The sequence below is a fragment of the Puma concolor genome, chromosome D3 (assembly GCF_028749965.1).
Source record: "Puma concolor isolate L17-30 chromosome D3, mPumCon1.1.hap2, whole genome shotgun sequence".
NCBI classification, from domain to species: Eukaryota; Metazoa; Chordata; class Mammalia; order Carnivora; family Felidae; genus Puma; species Puma concolor.
In genome coordinates this window covers 57704147-57721934 of record NC_141678.1, presented here as the reverse complement: position 1 = coordinate 57721934, position 17788 = coordinate 57704147, and the positions used below count along the sequence as shown (strand labels likewise).

Here is a 17788-nt window from a genome sequence, read left to right as displayed (position 1 = left end):
TAATTCCTTAGAACACTGAACCAGAAATAAACACCTATTTATGCAACATTTGAGAACAAAAGGGCTTACTTAGGCCAGACAGAACATATAACCACCAAAATGAACATCTCCCCAGTGAGTCTACAGCATCTGTTTTGACCTTTTTGTTATCACACTCGTCATTAATTTACTTATCTTCCCTGGAATGACTAGCAATTTTGGAAAAGACAAAGCATAATAAGCACAATATATCATTTTTGTCCAAGACAGTGGTTTAGTTAACAGCTAACTTCTAAAGGAGTCAGCAGACATGAGCTAAATTAATAGATCATTAAGTTAGAAAAAGATGCACAGACTCAAGTTTTGGCTGGGAAGGGCCTGAGAGATCCAATTCAAACGTTCCCAGCACAGGAGACTCTTAGGGGGTGCTGCATAAATTAGAACCCTCCACAGGGCCTTCTAGATGCCGGTTACACAGGTGTGTTCACTAAGTGACCGTCCATCCAGCCTCTCACTTATGCCCTGCACACTTTTCTGTGTGTACAATCTACTTCAAGCAAAAGTTTACTCCCCACAGGGTGTTGAAAGTGTGGGACAGCTGGGTACACTGAGGGTGTCTGCATGTTCCACAGTCAGGCTTCTCCATCCTTTCCATCACACAGATTGCCCTCCCACAAGGAACTCCCCATCTTGCCAAGGCCAGGCTCATTGGGACCTGAGAGAAGCATTCCCTGTGTTTCGGGAAGGCTTACTCAGGGCAGGGGTCTGGAGTGAGAGCTCTGGGTTCCCTCACCATCAGCTAATTCACAGCAAGGATGCTAACTACTTGTTTCCACCTCTGACTCTGAAATCTACCAGGCCAGGAATTCTGCCTCAAGGCTCTTACTCATGCCTGTAACATTCACCTGCCCCAGGCCAAAAAGTACCTGGCACACAAAGGTGATTTGGTGAGCTCCCCAAGGTAATGCAATGGAACCCCCACGACTTCTGCCCACCCCACACTGCTGGTCCAGGGAGCAGAACAGCACTGGGGGCTGAGACCCAGGGTTTGAATCTCAGCTCTCTAGTCCTAGCAAAAAAAACTAAGTTACTTACTTGCTCTCTTCCACAGTTTCCTCATCTGCAAAACAGGGATCCTAAAAGTAGCCTCATTCACAGAGGTATGTAGCATTAAACGATATTGCACACTGACTCACAACTCGTTAGCTCTATCACAGGGGGACCATCCAATTTTAAGATTCTCTGCTGGAAATTAATGAGCATTTTTAAACATGAATGTGCACCGAGGCATATAAATGCACTGAATTCTGCTCTGCAGAGCCCTGGCTAATAGAATCAGCCAATCACTCAGCTCTAGACATGAAAAACAATGTCAAACATCTGAATATACTGCAGGGGTCTTTGGGCAAAAGACGCTGAGACCAAGCATAGCTGGCTGCCAAGACCAGGAGTCAAGGAGTTCTACAGGTTATCTCCAGGTTCTCCTTGTTCTACAGGCAACACCTCAGAACATTCTGTGAGCCAGTGCAACTTCAGCGCTGTGGCTTCTAGCTGCGGGGGGGGGGGGGGGGGGGGGAGGTGGGGAAGGCCAATGCTGGAGCATCATCATTTCCTCCTACCAGAACAGAGGAGGAACACTGGATCAGGACTATGGGGCTACTCTATAGAAACATAAAAAAGTACTTTAGCTTCCAGCTTGAAAGGTCAACCTATGTATATAGGGTTTGAAATCCAAGAAAACCACTTCAAGGTCATAGGGCCACAATTATGAGCCTTCTGTGGTTTCAACAAAAGATCACTGTAATCAGTGATCATAATGAATGGAGTATCATGATGCCAAAAGAAGTCCTTTGAAACTTTCAACTCAATCTACTGATTAAGAAGAACCAAATAATTTACAAAAGTGATTCTGATTCGCTGAATTCACACTACATCATTCTGTCCCTCCATCTCCCAATCCATCCTGTTTTTATGGCCAGAGAGGTTCCCCCAAACAGTGATCGTTATCCACTCTGCACCAACACGGAGAGAATGAGACAGAACTGCCCCATTCCTCATTCCTGAAAGCAGGTTACTAATTAAGGAGAGAAAGCATTGATACACTAACAGCACTGCCCAAGTACACCAGTTTCCACATACAAACTCCCTCTCTACTTCCAAGGCAGGTGAACATCATACAGAAATCTAAAGAATTTTGAAAAATCAATTTTGTTCTTTTTGGTATCAAGGGTTATCTCTTCCAAATATTTATCAATGTTGATCCTCATTGAATAAATCATCTCCAAGCTTTGATATGAACCCAAGCAAAAAAAAAAAAAAAAAAAAAAAAAGTGCCGGCAAGTAATTCTTCAAGGTGCAATCTGTTTAAGTAGGAGGGAGGGCTCTCTTGAGTAACCAAATGGTTAGCTTTCAATGCCCAGCTCTTTGCAACACACACTTTGCAAGATGCCTGTCCTCCTGCAAAGGGTTAAAAAAAAAAAAAGAAGAAGAAGAAGAAAAGAAGAAAAAAGCCTCTATCGGGTGGACTGAGAAGCCATTCTTCCCAGGGGACACTCATTTCGGGCTGCGAGGCTCTGGCTTTGTGAGCGCGCCGCCCCTCCGCGCCCCCGCCCCTCCTCCCACAGCTACCGCTTCTCCAAGGTTCCCAAGGCCACCTGCTTCTCCAGAGAAAAGGGGGCTACTCCGAGAGCTATCTCAGTGCGCAGTCGGCATCCCCCGCGATGCCCCGCGGGGGAGGAGGAGGCGGTGTCCCCCAGGAAGAGTGCTTTGTCGTGAAGCTCGCGCGGCCGCCCGCAGCGGCCCCAGAGGCCTGAGAGGTTTAGACCTGAGTCCCCCGGGGCCCGGTTTCTTTCCGCTCCAGGCTCGGCGCCGGCCCAGGTACCAGGGCCCACCGCCGGCATCGGAGCCCCACCCCGCCCACCCAGCCGAGCTAACGGCGCGGCGCGGGGGAACCTTCTCCATCTCGCCTCGGGCCCGCGCGGCACCTGCTCTGCCCCGCCCGCTCCGGCTCTGGGCCGGAGCGCAAGGCTGTCCTCCTCTCGCGCCCGGGAAATCCCGCGCCAGCCGGCGGATGCCCCCGGCCCCTCTACCTAACGGGAAGGGGGGGAGGTCTGCCCTTGGGCGCCAGTCCCCCGGGGCCGCGCCTATCCGAGCCTGCCCGCGGCGCCCCCACCCCCGCGCGCCCCGCAGCAGTGGCCGCGTCCGGAGAACCCAGCCCGCATCGGTCGGCCGTACCTTGTGCGGCGCCCGCAGCAGCCGGTGGACCCCGGCCAGCTGGGTGCCGAGAGCGAGGTCCTCGCGAAACGTGAACAGTGGCGGCCGGCTGGGCTCGGGGAAGTTGGTGCTGTTGAAAGGGTCCGTGTCGTCCAAGAACTGCACCCGGCAAGCCAGCGTGGCCATGATGCATCCCTGCCCCTGGGAGCGCGGGCGCCGGGATCGGCGGGGCCGCGGGCCGAGACGCCGGGGTCACACCGCGAGCAGGGGAGGCCGCGGCCGCCGATCGCTGGCTCGCGGGCTCGCAGGCTCCGGCGCGCCCGGCTGCAGCCCGGGCTCCGGCCGCGGGGGGGCGGGGCGGGGGCGGGGCCGACAGGCCCCTCTGTCCCCTCCTCCGGCTCCTCCCCTGCTCAGTCCCCTCGCGCCCGGCCCCGCTGCCCCGACCGCGGAGCCTGCCGCCGGGAAAGGGAAAGGGAGAACCGCTCCCGCGGCACCCGCAGCCCTGCGCCAAGCCGTCTGGCAGACGCGGCGGGGCGGGGATCCCCGGCGGGCTGACTCCGGCAGCGCGGGCGCCGCTTGGGCCGCCCGCTGCACGGGCGTCCCTCGGCGTGGGGAGCACCGACGGAGCTGCACCCCTCGGAGCTCCGGGTCTTCCCCATCTGCGAGAGGACTTAACCCCTTACAGATGAAGGCGGCAGTGGGGGGCTCCTGCTGCCTGGATTTGGAAAACCCCAGCTGGGCACCTGCAGAGGAGGGAGCCGGCCCCCCCCGCAAGCAAACGGGGTGGCAGCCACCTGGAGCCCAGGCGAGGGTTACCCGGAGGTTTCCCTTGGGAAGAAAGAAGCTTAGGAGGAGGAGGGTGAGCCGGGGAACCCTAGCAGCTCCTAACAGATAATCCCAGGGGGCGCTAGGAGCGAAGACTGGGGGACTGCGCCGCTCTGCTCCAGGACCCCAGCGCCAGGCGTGACACCGGGGCCACCTGGTGGGTGCTAGTTGACCCTCCGTATCACCGCAGCCTCTTGACCAGTTAGGTCCCCGAATACCCTAACTGGATCTTGTGGGGCCGCGAGGACCGCTTCGGATGAGGTCACTGAGATGCAGAGGGGCGATGGAAAGCTAGTGACCTACTCGCAAGCGAGGGACGTGGAGGAAAGGGTTGCACAGCCCACCTCGGCCGCGCGGGAGCTTCGGGGCTCCTCTCGGCCTCCCACCGCTCTCCTCGCTGCTCGCGGGCGACCCCCTTCGTTACCAGTAAGAATTCACAGTTTTCTCCATTCGCAGGCTGTGGCCAAGTTCGTGGTGCCTCATACCTCGTACAGATGACCGGGATAATACCCAATCGCTCTTCACATCCACGTCTTAACAAGGCGGCTCTATAATGTCTCTCTCCTTTTTTTGTGGTTTCAAGGAGAAAGAAATCCTTGTCCCATACTTGGCACCTTTACTTTTTTTTTTCTTTTTAAGATTTTTAAGTAATCTCTACACTCAAGGTGGGGCTCAAACTCGCAATCCCCAAGATCAAGAGTCCCATGCTCCACCTACTGAGCCAACCAGCCGCCCCTCCAGCCCCTTCACCAGCACCTTTAACCTTCCCTCTCCATGTTGCATGTGCAACACTTAACGCCTGGTCTTAAAATAACAATCAGCCAGGACACTTCTATTCATACCAGCAGAACTCCTAGCTCTCCTTACTTTTTGCTCCTTAACCCTTTGAAGGAGTCCTCTGGGCAGACCCCTACAGCAACTTCGCCATCAGCTCATGGCCAGAATACTAAACCCCCAAATTCTATTCCCTCGCCAGGGGCCTCCTACCCTCCTACTTTGAACCCCAACTCCCTGCCCACTGAGAGAGCCCTCTGGTCTTTCTGGCCACCTCATTTCCCATCGTCACTATCCCAAAATGAATCCCAACCCATCATCTCAAGGCCTCCTTTTCACACTGCTCCCTGGGCTTCTCCCACCTGTCAGATCCTGGGCAGGTTCCTGCCCCTGCCCCATCTCGCCAATGCCTGTGGACAGTGGAACCAATCTCAGTGACCCATTTACCCCCACCCCAGGCTCCTAAGCACTGCCCAATGAAGCTGGCTCCCCACTGCCTTTAGGCAGCCAAAAGTTTCTGTCACTTTCCTCTACCTACAGATTTATTCAGTACAGAAACTTGTCTCTAGCACGAAGTCCTCCCCTCCCAACACTCCCTCCTCTCCACTTTCCATTCCCACCCTCCATCTCCCACATCTCAAGAGATAACCAAAGCCTTGTTTTTCCTCCTCCTGAAGGCTCTATCTCCATCTGGGCCCTGAGCCCCTCCCTTCCCAGTTGCTCTGGGACCAGCTCTGTTACTGAAGTAGCCCCCTTCTTCCCTCCTCCCTGGGCTCTTTCCCCTGTGCCTCGGGGTTGGGTTCCTTGCCTACAACCAGTGCAGTCACACAGAGCCCTCCACTTCGAAGAGCCCCACACTGGCTTCAGGCTCTGCTGTTGCTGTCTTAACAATTCTGAATGACGTAGCCAAGACACCCCAAATTTTCATGGTGCAGTCAGCTCCACAAGCTACACAGCTGGTCCTGGTGAAACACACACACACACACACACACACACACACACACACACACACACACTCAAATGGTTTCCATCTTAAAAGCTGCACCTTTATGAATCCTGCCTCTCGCTGGCTTATCTCTTCTTTGCTTCCTGACCAGTCTCGGAAGAAAAGAGCTATATTCATTTCTCAGCATCCTCACTACCTCTTTGCTCCACATCCCACAACACCTGGTGGGCAAGCCCCTGCTGTTCTGAGATCATCAGTGTGATCCTAATTGCCTCATCCAGGGGACACCTGGGCCCTGCTGCCCACTTTCTCTGCAGCATCTGTCACCATGAACCACCCCTTTCCCAAACTCTCTTCCCTCACCTTCAATAGTTATACCGACTCTGGGCTGCCTCCCTCCTCCTCCTCTGCAGCGTCTTCCTCCATCCATACCTCTGGGCTCTGGTATCCTTGAGAATAGAGCATCACAGCTACAGTTACTTTATTCCTGTGTTTCCACTAAACTAAAAGCTCCTCTAAGGCAATGACCATACTACATTCAATCGTATTACTCCCCCCACCTCTGCCAGTGCCTGGCAGAGTGCTCTGCACAGAAAAGGCACACAAGAGATGCCTGATGAATGAGTGAACACCAGAGTCATCTTTAACTCCTGTATCTTGCAATTGGTCGCTATGACCTGTCACTGAATCCATCTCTAAAACGTTTCTCAACTCTGTCCTCCTGTCTAGCTCTCACTCCTATGCTAGTCTTCTAGGGGGAGGTCTCCCCTCCTCAGGTGCGAATGCTACATTTGATCTGCCACTGGCTTCCCCAGAGCCAGTGAGCATTCAAGGATGTGCATTTAATGTGTCACACCTTAGGGCAGAATCCTGACACGCCAACTCCCTTAACTTGACTTACAAGAACCTGTAAGATCTTCCGCAGTCTACCACACCAGACTCGTGTCTGGTCATTCCCCCCTTCATGCCCTGCTTCAAGACACACTGAATTTATTATCCTTCCCCAAACATGCTGGGATTTTTCCCAGTGAGCTTCTCAATTAGGAATGTTCTATCCCATCTGGTTGGCCAGCTGAACCAACTTACTCTTCGCCACTCATGTCTAAGGTCAGCTCTTCTAGATAGCCATCTCCAACTCTACCCCAAACACGGATGGTCTCTCCTTCTTCTGTGGTCCCAGACTGCTTTCTACATGTCCTTTTGGTAGCACCTTTCATACATGCTTACCTATATTTTTATTTACCTATATTTTACCTATGCTCTAATAAACTATAAGATTTCCAGGATTGGAATTGCCTTACTCAGTTTTAGTCTTAAAACTTCAAAGAGTGACTGGCATCAGAAGTCAAACCTTTAAAAATTTTAATGATGTAAGTTATCCTTAATTCTTCTAATGATTTTTGCCCTGACCACTCCCTTGAAAGTGCTTTGAGCAACATTTTTTCTCCTGATTAATAACCAATGTTGTTTTTTCAACTTATTTTTTGAAATCATTCTTTTTTTAATAATATAATGCTTTCTTTTCATTTAAAAGGTCAAGAGTCATAAAACATTATAACAAAAAAAATCAGCTCCCTACTTTACAACTCCCATCCCCCCCCCCCCACTTCTCAGAGGCACCCATTTTTAAATAATGTAAGTACACTGATATACTCTGATCTATGAATTTTAGACAATACATTGGCTTTTTGTCATGCTAAGTGAGGATTTTAGCTTCGTTACAGACCATTTCCCTATCTCCATCTTCCCATTACAGTTTTATCACAGTTTTAATTAAATTCCTATTCAGTGATTTTTTAAAATGATGATTGTGTTAATACTGTTCATTTTTGTGCTACGTAGTGCACATGATTACATGGCCTTTCTTGCACAACTTTTTGTTTTTCTGAAGTTAGTATTTGCTTTAATTTTTTCAGTTGCTTATTTTTTGTTCCTTGAACAGCTGGTTAGGTCTTCTCATATCTGACAACAGCTCTGCAAATACCTTTTTCAATACTGTCAAAGAATTTCTCAGTGCTGTATTTTCCCGTAAGATGCCCTCTTCAGAGATATTCCTCCGGGTCTCCTCCATGTTCCTGTCCCGTAAGATGCCCTCTTCAGAGATATTCCTCCGGGTCTCCTCCGTGTTCCTGCTCTCATTTGGAATGTGGCTCTCTCAGCCCTATCCTCCTAGAGATTTCCTTGGCTTCTCTCTTGTGTGGTTGCTCCTGGTTCCATTAACTTGTCTTATTCTTCCTCAGTTTATATTCTCAATTTTTATTAATACATACCCCAGCGGTTTCCTGAAAAGATAAGTTTTTGAGAAGTTTTGTATCTGAGAGTATCTTCATTCTCTGTCCTCACACTTGTCTTGATGTGGTCGTTTTGCTTGCAAGAATGACCATAGGAATTCTTCCCTCTCCTTTTATTCCCACCACTTTGCAATCTGACTTTTCCACTTCCTCCCTAAAAAGATGGGGACTATTTCCCCACTCTCTGGATACAAGTGACTTTGTGACTTACTTTGACAAATAGAATATGTTGGAAGTGGCTTTGTGTGACTTCTGAAATTAGACACCAAGAAGTCTTACAGCATCCACTGTCACCTTCTTAGCATGTTGACCTGAGACTACCACATGAGGAAGCCAGGTCTAGCCTCAGGAAAGTGGTAAGAGAACTACTACTGAAGACCGGGAATACAGTTAGCTGTGTTATGCGGCAGTGAAACAATTGATAAAACAACTGCCCAATTGCCTGCAGTGATTTGTGAGATAGAAAATGTATGTAATGAACTATGGACTTAGCTAAGGAGACCTCGGGACCGTATGCTGGAGGTATGTGTCAGGTGCTGCTAACTACATGTAATAATATATTCTGTTTGCAAGTAGAATTTAGAGGAAACATAGAAGGCTTAAGACTTGCTAGGTTGTAAAATAAAATAATTTCATCCTTGGTTCTGTCCAGCTAGTAACTGACTTTCGTAAAGATCGATTTTAAAATGTGGCTTTAAGACCCGCTGTCAAGATCTCAGATTTAAGGCAGTGGCTAGTAGATACTCTCATTTAAAGAAAAGGGCTTCTAAGAATCCTTAAGGTTGTTATTGCATAGCAGCCTGGCAGACCCAAATGAAAACGAATCATGGATGTAGTGTTTGGGACAAACCCTAGTAAGATTCATAGAAAATCCACCAAGAATTTAAGATAGTTGTGTTGATGAAATCACAACAAATTTGGACTAAAAGGGAACTAGAATTCTTCAAAATAAAAAGAAACCTCTGGAACTCCAACTTGCGATGGGTAAGAAGCAAGATAAGAAAGCTATTCAGCTGTAATCATGGAGCCATTGTTTTGTATTTGTATTTCCCGGGCTTTTGCTTTGTTTTGTTTTGTTTTGTTTTACATGGGAAAGTAAGGATCTACCAGAATGTGGAGCTAAGAGCTATGGAGAACAGTGAACTTGGGAACCATCACAGGGCGCAGAACTGGGCCCTACTCCCCTGGAGCAGGAGGAACTTAAAACATGCCCCAGGCTGGGGTTGAGAACTGTCGTGGATCAGTGCCTGCTGTGTGTCCCACGTTCTCTTTATTTGTGAATGGGTGTGTCATGTCCCAGTCTCACCATTTGTATATTAGGTGTCAGAGGGGCAGACAACTTGTCTGTTTAAGTCACGGGTCTCTGGATCAGAGAAGCACTACCCAAGGAGGTACCCTTGAAAGGCGTCATCTGCGTGAAGCTTCAAACAGCAGTTTCCTCACCACCTTTCCAGCCTCTGCCCCTGCCCCTACCCCTGCCCAGTTCCAGAACCAGCACCACACATTTGAGGGTTTCCTTATGGTAGCACTTCCTTTTTGGTACCAATTTTTCTTGTAGTTTGTCTTTGTTTTATAACAAACCACCCCCAAAAAGTAGTAGCTTAAAACACTGTTTTATCTGTTCTCGGTTCTTTGGGTTAGCAATTTGGGCTGGGCTCAGCTGGGGTCACTCATGCGGTTGCAATCATTTGGAAGCTTGACTGGGGCTGGTGGGACTAACAGAGCCTCTGTCTGAATCTGCTGACATGTACTGTCAGCAGGCTGGTCTAGGAGACTTCACATGAGATGGTTCATCTCTCCTTTCATGTGGCTTCTCATCCAGTAAGGTAGACCTGGCTTCTTCCCACCGATGGTGTTAGGGTAGCATTCAAAAAGTTCAAGAGAAAAAGTTACAAGGTCTCTGGAGCCTTAAACTCAGAGTGTATGCTGTGTCACTTTTGTCACCATTCTTTGCTTTTCTTTTTTCAGTCAAAGTAAGGCAAGTTCAGCCTAGGTTCAAGGAGGAAGATAATAGATTCCACTCCCTAATGGGAGGAGAAGCAAAATCACATTGCAAAGAGGCACGAACACCTAGATATAAGAAACTGTTGTGTTCAACTTTGCAATAATCGTACACACACGATACATAATTCTAGGTTAGAAATAATTTTCACTCAGAATTTTGAGGCATTGCTGCACTGTTGCCACTAGAAGACTATCAAAGTGGTATCTGTAACTTTTTCTTTTCCCTCTCTCTGGAAGATTTGGAACCTTCTCACTGCTCCCAATACACTGAAATTTCATATATGAGTTATTTTCCATTTATTGCATTGACACTCCCTTGGTATTTCCCAAAGATTTTCTGTTCTTTGTTTTGTGGGAATGTTCTTGTTTCACGTCTTTGATCACTTCCTTTCCGCAGTTTTATCTGTTTGCTGTCTCTGGAACTCCTATTATTTGGACGTTGGACCACCACGTGAATCCTCTAATTTTCTTAACTTTTCCACCCTGTTAGTCTCTTTGATTATTTTGCTCTCCATTTCGAGGGATTTCCTCAACTATATGTTCCTTCTCTTTTACTGAATTTTTAATTACAGCATTCATGTTTTTAATTTTCAGAAAATCTTTCCTGTTCTCCATTTTTCCTTTTTAGAAGTATCTTATTCTTGTCTCCAGGATTTCCTTGGTTAGCATTCATTACATGCTGTAATAGCATTCATTACACAAATGAATGGTTAGCATTCATTTCCTTGATATGATTCATTACATGTTCTTTAAAGTTTTCATTTCATTGCAGTGTATGTGTTCTTTGACGTGTTTCCTGGCCCCCCCTACTTTCAGCCTTTTTCTTTTGTAACAGAGGTCATTTCCAAATTCTTGTGATGCTCAGCTGTTCATTTGTATTAAAAACTGACTGGAAGTTCTAGGATATAGCAGAGACACTTTGTTTGGTGGGCTTCACTGTAGACCAGGCTGGTAGGCAAATGGATTTTTTTCTGGAGTGTCTTTGGGTCTTCTCTGGGGTAGTTTACTTTACCCAGAAAAGTTCTTACCAGTACTGTCCTTCACCCAGAGAAAGAGGGGCCCCTGCCTTAGCTTCCATGGTTTAGAGGGCCTCACCCTGCCTAGCCCTCCCTAAAGGGCAAGGAGTCCATAGCACCAAGAGTCCATGCCCACCTGACTATTCTCTCCCTAGATTGTTCTCCAGGCAACTGGATGACCCTGAACATATTTCCAAGGCCTATGTGTGCTTTTTCCCTGGAGGCCTGAAAAGAGGTTAAGGAGTGGCTGTTTGCAGTGGAACAGAGGCAGAGTTTACCCATATGAGATCAGGTGTCCACACATCTGGGGTTCATGGCTCACAGAGGGAAGAAAAAGGGTATAGGCTGTGGCTGGCAACCAGGGCCTGGGCCAACCCTCCTAGTGTCATCCTATTCCCATGCAGAGGGCCAAGGAGTCAGAGTTCTAAATTCACATCGGTCCTTCTAAGCTGTCATAAAGGTATATCTGTCAAAGTAGGAAGAACGTACTTACCATTTTGTTCGATTCATGAATTTTAAATATTTAGACAGATGGCAAGTGGGCCGCCATTTGAAGGAGGCCATTTCAACCTACGTTGAAAGTAGACCTGCATCTTTCTGCCTCCTTGCCTCACTAGAGCTGGGTGGGGGGAGGGGCGGGGCCACTTGTTCACTCTGCAGAGCGTCCCTTACCTTCCACCCCCACCCCCCACCCACTTCTTAGTGCCACACACTCCTAGTTTCTCTAAATCCTGAAGCCATTCTGGCTCATATTCTTCAGACTGTGTCTGCTGCCTCCTAGGAGATAACAAGTGGCCATAAAAACAAGGGGTTACACCAAGGAAGAAAGGGAGTATATTTTTCATGTGATTCACCTGGGAGACCAAGACTAGAGAACTTGAAATAGCCAAACCAGCATGCTATTGAAACACTGCAGCTGGGGCGCTGAGTGGCTCAGTTAAGTGTCTGACTTTGGCTCAGGTCATGATCTCGGGATTTGTGAGTTCGAACCCCACATTGGGATCTGTGCTGACAGCTCAGAGCCTGGAGCTGGCTTAGGATTCTGTGTGTGTGTCTCTCTCTCTCCGCCCTTCCCCCTGCTTTCACTCTGTCTCTCTCTCTCTCTCTCTCAAAAATAAAAAAACATAAAAAAAGAAAGAAAGAAAGAAAATAGAGGACTCCAAAAGAATGATGGGTGCGATGCCAGTTGAAAATTAATCTGACCAAGAAATAATTCAGGTCCTAACTTTCAAAACATGCAAACGTCAATAACGAAAAGTTTCTCGGAGCTTCCACTAAGGAAGCCAGGCAGAGAGATGTTTGCCATCCTTTGGGATTTGCCCACCGAATCTGAACCAATTTTCAGCCTCCTTAAGTAACAAACTCTGCGGTTACTTAATGCTGCCACTAGGTGGTAGACGTGGCTTACTCAGCACCATTTGAGACATGCTGAACACAAACGTTTCATTTAACTCTCAATTTTACCAAGTATTGTCCTTTTCCTCACTTTTCGGATGATGCTTAGAGCTGCTCGATAGCTTGCTCATATACAATGAGGTTTGCTGAGACTTTAATTTGGGAGTTTGCAAAATGCGATACATAGAAATCAATTCTGTCAGCATAAAACGGGGGAACTGGGAAAAGGCAGGCTAAAAAGTGTCTGCCAGCTTTCTTTCTGCTTCCAGTTATGCCCTGAACTCGCCCTGCAGCGAGAAGAGGCCCGGCCTTTCTCAGAGATACCGGGTGCTTGGAACTCTGCCTGCCGAGTGAAGGTTTTATCCACTGCCTGGATCCCCACCAGGCACCTTGCCTCACAACACTCAAGTGCCCACCAGCATTCGGTTCTAACAGTGGGTCTTTGGATGCACTGGATCCCCACAGCCTGTGCTCTCCTCAGCCACTCACCACCTCCCTCCTGGATGAAGGAAAGCTGAGAAAGATGGAGCACCAGTGGTCCCAATGGCTTCTTTTGATCAGGGCAGGGTCACTCTAAAGAGAAAATGGCCCTCATTGGAGCCAGCCTTGCTGGGCTTAACTTCTCTCACCACAGCTGGAAGTTTGGGGCGTGTTCCAAAATGGTCTTTTTATCTCTTCCCTTGCCAAAGGCCCTGGAGGCCAGAGACATTTGTGGGACATGGCCCACATGTGGACATGGCCGCTTCAGCCTGAATAGCTTTCTGTCACACACAGGAGATGGCACTGTTCCGATCACCTTCCTCCCTTCCTCCCACCCCAGGCCAATCCCCACACTCCCACATGTGCCCCTGGCCCTTGGACATCCATCCAAGCATCATGGTCTTTGTGTATGGTGTAAGAAAGTGGTCTAGCTTCATTGTGTGGCATGTAGCTGGCCAGCTTTCCCAACACCATTTGTTGAAGAGATTGTCTTTTTCCCACTGTAAGTTCTTCCCTCCTTCATCACAGATTAATTGACCATAAAATTGTGGGTTTATTCCTGGGCTCTCTATTCTGTTCCTTTGATCTCTGTGTCTAGTTTTGTGCCAGTAACACACTATTTGATCACTATAGCTTTGTAACATATCATGATATCACTGATTGTGATGCTTCCGATTTTATTCTTCTTTCTTGAGATTGTTTTGGCTATTGGGGGTCTTTTGTCGGTCCATACAAATTATAGGATTATTTTTTCTAGTTCTGTGAAAAATACTGTTGGTATTTTAATAAATATTTCATTAAATCTGTAGATTGCTTTGGGTAGTATGAACATTTTAATATTTATTCTCCCGATCCATGAGCATGGTATATCTTCCCATTTGTTTGTGACATCTTCAATTTCTTTCATCAAGGTTTTATAGTTTTCAGAGTAGAGGTCTTTCACCTCCTTGGTTATGTTTGGTTATTCCTAGGTATTTTATTCTTTTTTGATGCAATAGTACCTGGGGTTGTTTTCTTAATTCCCCTTTCTGCTACATTGTTATTACTGCATAAAAATGCAACAAATTTCTGTATATTAATTTTGTATCCCGTGACTTTACTGAATTCATTCATTGATTCTAGCAGATTTTTGGTGGAGTCTTCAGGATTTTCTTTATATAGTATCATGTCGTCTACAAAGAGTGAAATCTATACCTCTTCCTTACCAACTTTGACCCCTTTTATTTCTTCTTCTTGTCCAATTGCTGTGGCTAGGACTTTTCCATAAAGTGGTGATAGTGGACATCCGTGTCTCGTTCCTGGTCTTAGGGGGAAAGTTCTCCGTTATTCACCATTGAGTGTGATGTCAGCTGTAGGTTTTTCACATTTGGCCTTTATGATGGTGAGGTATGTTTCCTCTAAACCTACCTTGTTGAAAGTTTTTATCATGAGTGGATGTTGTAGTTTATCAAATGCTTTTTCAGTATCTACTTAAAGGATTATATGGTATTTCTCCCTTTTTCTTCTTGATGTGATGTATCACATTGATTGATTTGTGAATATTTGAATACACATTTCTCCAACTAAGACATACAAATGACCAACAGATATATGAAAAAAATGCTCAATGTTACTAATCATCAATGAAAGGCAAATCAAAACCACAATGAGATATCACCTCACACCTGTCAAGATGGCTGTTACCAAAAAAAAAACCAAAAAAACAAAATCAAAATCAAAACAAAACAAAAGACAGCAAGTGTTGGCAAGGACGCAGAGCAATTTGAGTTATGCACATTGCTGGTAGGAACACAAGCTGGTGCAGCTGCCCTGAGAAACAACATGGAGGTTCCTCAAAACATTAAAGTACAACTACCAAATAATCCAGCAATCCTACTTCTGGGTATTTATCCAAAAGAACTAGAATCAGGATCTTGAAAAGACATTAGAATTCCCATGTTCGTTGCAGCACTATGTACCACAGCCAAAATGTAGAAACAATCTAGGTGACCACTGACCGATGAATGGACAAAGAAAATGTGGCACATACATACAATGGAATACTATTCAGCCTTCAAAATAAAGGGGGAAAGTCTGAAACATGTGACAACATGGGTGACATTTGAAGGCATTATGATAAATGAAATAAGCCTGTCACAGAAAAAGACATACTGTATAATTCTACTTATATGAGGTATCTAACATAGTCAATTCACAGAATCAAAGAGGTGATGCTGGTTGCCAGGGGCTGAAAGGAGTGGAAATTGGGAGTGACTGATCAACAGGCATAAAGTTTCAGTTAAGCAACATGAGTACGCTCTCAGAGATCTGCTATGCAACACTGTACCGACAGTCAACAATAATTATTGTACACGTAATATTTATTAAGAGGTTAGATCTCATGGGGCGCCTGGGTGACTCAGTCAGTTGAGCGTCCGACTTCAGCTCAGGCCATGATCTCGTGGTTCGTGAGTTCGAGCCCCACACTGGGCTCTGTGCTGACAGTTCAAAGCCTGGAGCCTGCTTCAGATTCTGTGGCTCCCTCTCTCTGCCCTTCCCCTGATAGTGCTCTCTCTCACTCTTTCTCTCAAAAATAAGTAAACATTAAAAAAAAAAGAGGTTAGATCTAATGTTAAGTGTTCTTACTGCCATAAAATAATTTTTTTTTTTAATGCAATTCATAGGGTCACCTGGGTGGCTCAGTCAGTTAAGCATCTGACTTCAGCTCAGGTCATGATCTTGTGGTTCATGAGTTTGAGCCCCGCATTGGGCTCTGTGCTGACAGCTTGGAGCCTGGAGCCTGCTTCAGATTCTGTGTCTCCCCCTCTCTCTGTCCCTCCTCTGCTCATGCTCTGTCTCTCAATAATAAATAAACATTTAAAAATTTCTTCTTTAAAAACGCAATTCATAAGTTCCAGACAACACCATCTGCTACCAACATAGCAAATCTATTAGCCCAGTGCAGGGCACGCTCTCAGAAGTCAGACAGCAGGCTGGGACCCTCTCTTGCTCAATGTTTTGCTCTTAAGCAATGGAAAGAACTAAAGGGAAATTTTCCTGAAAACTTTTAATTATTATTAAACATTTAAGTCATTTGAAAAGATATAAAGAATACCACAACTAATTCCTATGCATCTATTATCCTACAGCTTAAGAAATAAGACCTTCCCAACAGAGTCAATGCCCCTATATACCTTCCCTATTTCTAGTACCTCACCCTCAAAATGCATAATTTATCATTCCTTTTCTTTATACTTTTACTGCATATGCATGTACCCTTAAGGCAAAGTATAGGAGTTTTCTGCTTGGTCTGTTTGGGTTTTTTTTCATCTTTGACCTTCAATGTTACCACATGAATTCTGCAACTTGCCTCTTTCTCTCAACACCGTGGTCACCCATGCTGACCCATGTAGTTCTAATCCCTTCACTTTCCACTACCACCTTATATCCATTCTCCGGTTAATGGACATTTAGGCCCTTTCCAACATGGGGTGTTCACAATACAGTTATAAATATGCTATTCTATTTTCACTTAGATAAAACCAAATATGGAACGCGTATGGAGGGACAAATTCTAAAGAAGTAAGCCTGCATGACCTGGAATGCAGGTCATCTATCTGAGCCTAGAAGTCAAACTATAACACGGGGCACTAATATCCAGGAATATTTGAGTGTACTTGTGACCCTTCTAGAATCTTCTCACCAAAGGACATCTTTGGTAGCATGGTTTTGAAACATTCCTCATAACACCTGAGTATGTACTGGTCTGTCTTCCTCCCCTTGCTTTTGTTTCTGTGGTGAGATCGTTGAATGCCTGTTCTGTTTCTTGCATTTCTATAGCCCTACCTAGAGGCTGAATGGCACATATTGAATAAAAAGCAAGTGGATGGATATCTTTCAACAGGAGGAAGGAATCACCACCTGCCCCCTCGTTGTTCCCACAAGGCTGAGTCTCAGTGGGAAGAAGTCAACACCACCACCTTCCTCAAAGTTTTGATACTTACCCCAAGGCATGCAGAAGAGAATCTCTCCCCCAGCTACAAGAACCATGAAGGGGACACCCGGAAAGTCAGTGTTTACACCTAACTCTGCATGCAAAATGAGAGTGCAAGGGCATGGCTCCGTCCCAGCAAACCCTCAAGAACAGAGTCAAGTGTTCAAACCCCACATAGTGCTGAAAACATCTTTCAAACCCCACATAGTACTGAAAGCATCACAAAGTTCTGCAAATGATATAATGGAAGAAACCGACCCCTAACCAAGGGGTCTGAGTAAGTGAGGCAGGGAAACCTGAGCCTGATATGCAGACAACTGGGCAGGAAGGAGAAGCAGCACACTGGCTTTAGGAAGACACTGTGGGCAGTGGTGGGCAGGAGTTTGGGGAAGAGGTGATTGCACTCATGAACAATCCAGGTGGGAGGTGCTGAGGGCCTTAGCAAGGACCTGGGGCTCCCATGTGGACTCCATGCTTGAGCAGAGCAGACGTAGGAGGATGTCATGCTTGCTCCACACGGCTATATATGACAGGACGAGACCCATGGCCGGACGTCATGGGGAGGCAGAGACAAGCTCAATACAGGGAGGAGCTTTTCAACAATTCAGAGGGATAGGTAGCTTCATTAGAGAGTGAGCTTTCCGTCACTGGACATATTCAACTGGAGGCTGCAGGAGCAGGGTCAGAGGTGGTAGGGAAGGGACCCCTGAACCTCCAAAGTTCCTCTCTGAACTGGGATTTGGAGACTGGGTGGCTCGGTCAGTGGGTGGGCTGATATGGCCCGGTGGGCTTGTCGAGGGAGCATGATTGCTCAGAGAGCACCGCAGTCACTGAGTGTGGCCTCGGGCTCATGAGCACCCCCCAGAACATCAACCCAACGCGGGAGAGGAGG

The 17788-nt window shown here is 47.0% G+C and overlaps 1 protein-coding gene across 12 annotated transcripts in view; it reads right to left on the bottom strand.

Annotated features, from left to right (window-relative positions):
• FHOD3 (formin homology 2 domain containing 3) overlaps positions 1-3540 on the bottom strand; it is a 471894-nt gene extending 468354 nt beyond the window's left edge. For 9 of the 12 annotated variants that reach the window (XM_086682770.1, XM_086682771.1, XM_086682775.1 and 6 more), the window contains exon 1: positions 3214-3539. In XM_086682770.1, the coding sequence (XP_086538896.1) occupies positions 3214-3378 (165 nt within the window). In that variant the 5' untranslated portion in view covers positions 3379-3539. Of the gene's footprint in view, positions 1-3213 lie in introns of all 12 variants that reach the window. The other 3 variants (XM_086682773.1, XM_086682772.1, XM_086682774.1) reach the window with 1 other exon arrangement.
• Between the last annotated feature and the right edge of the window lie 14248 nt (positions 3541-17788).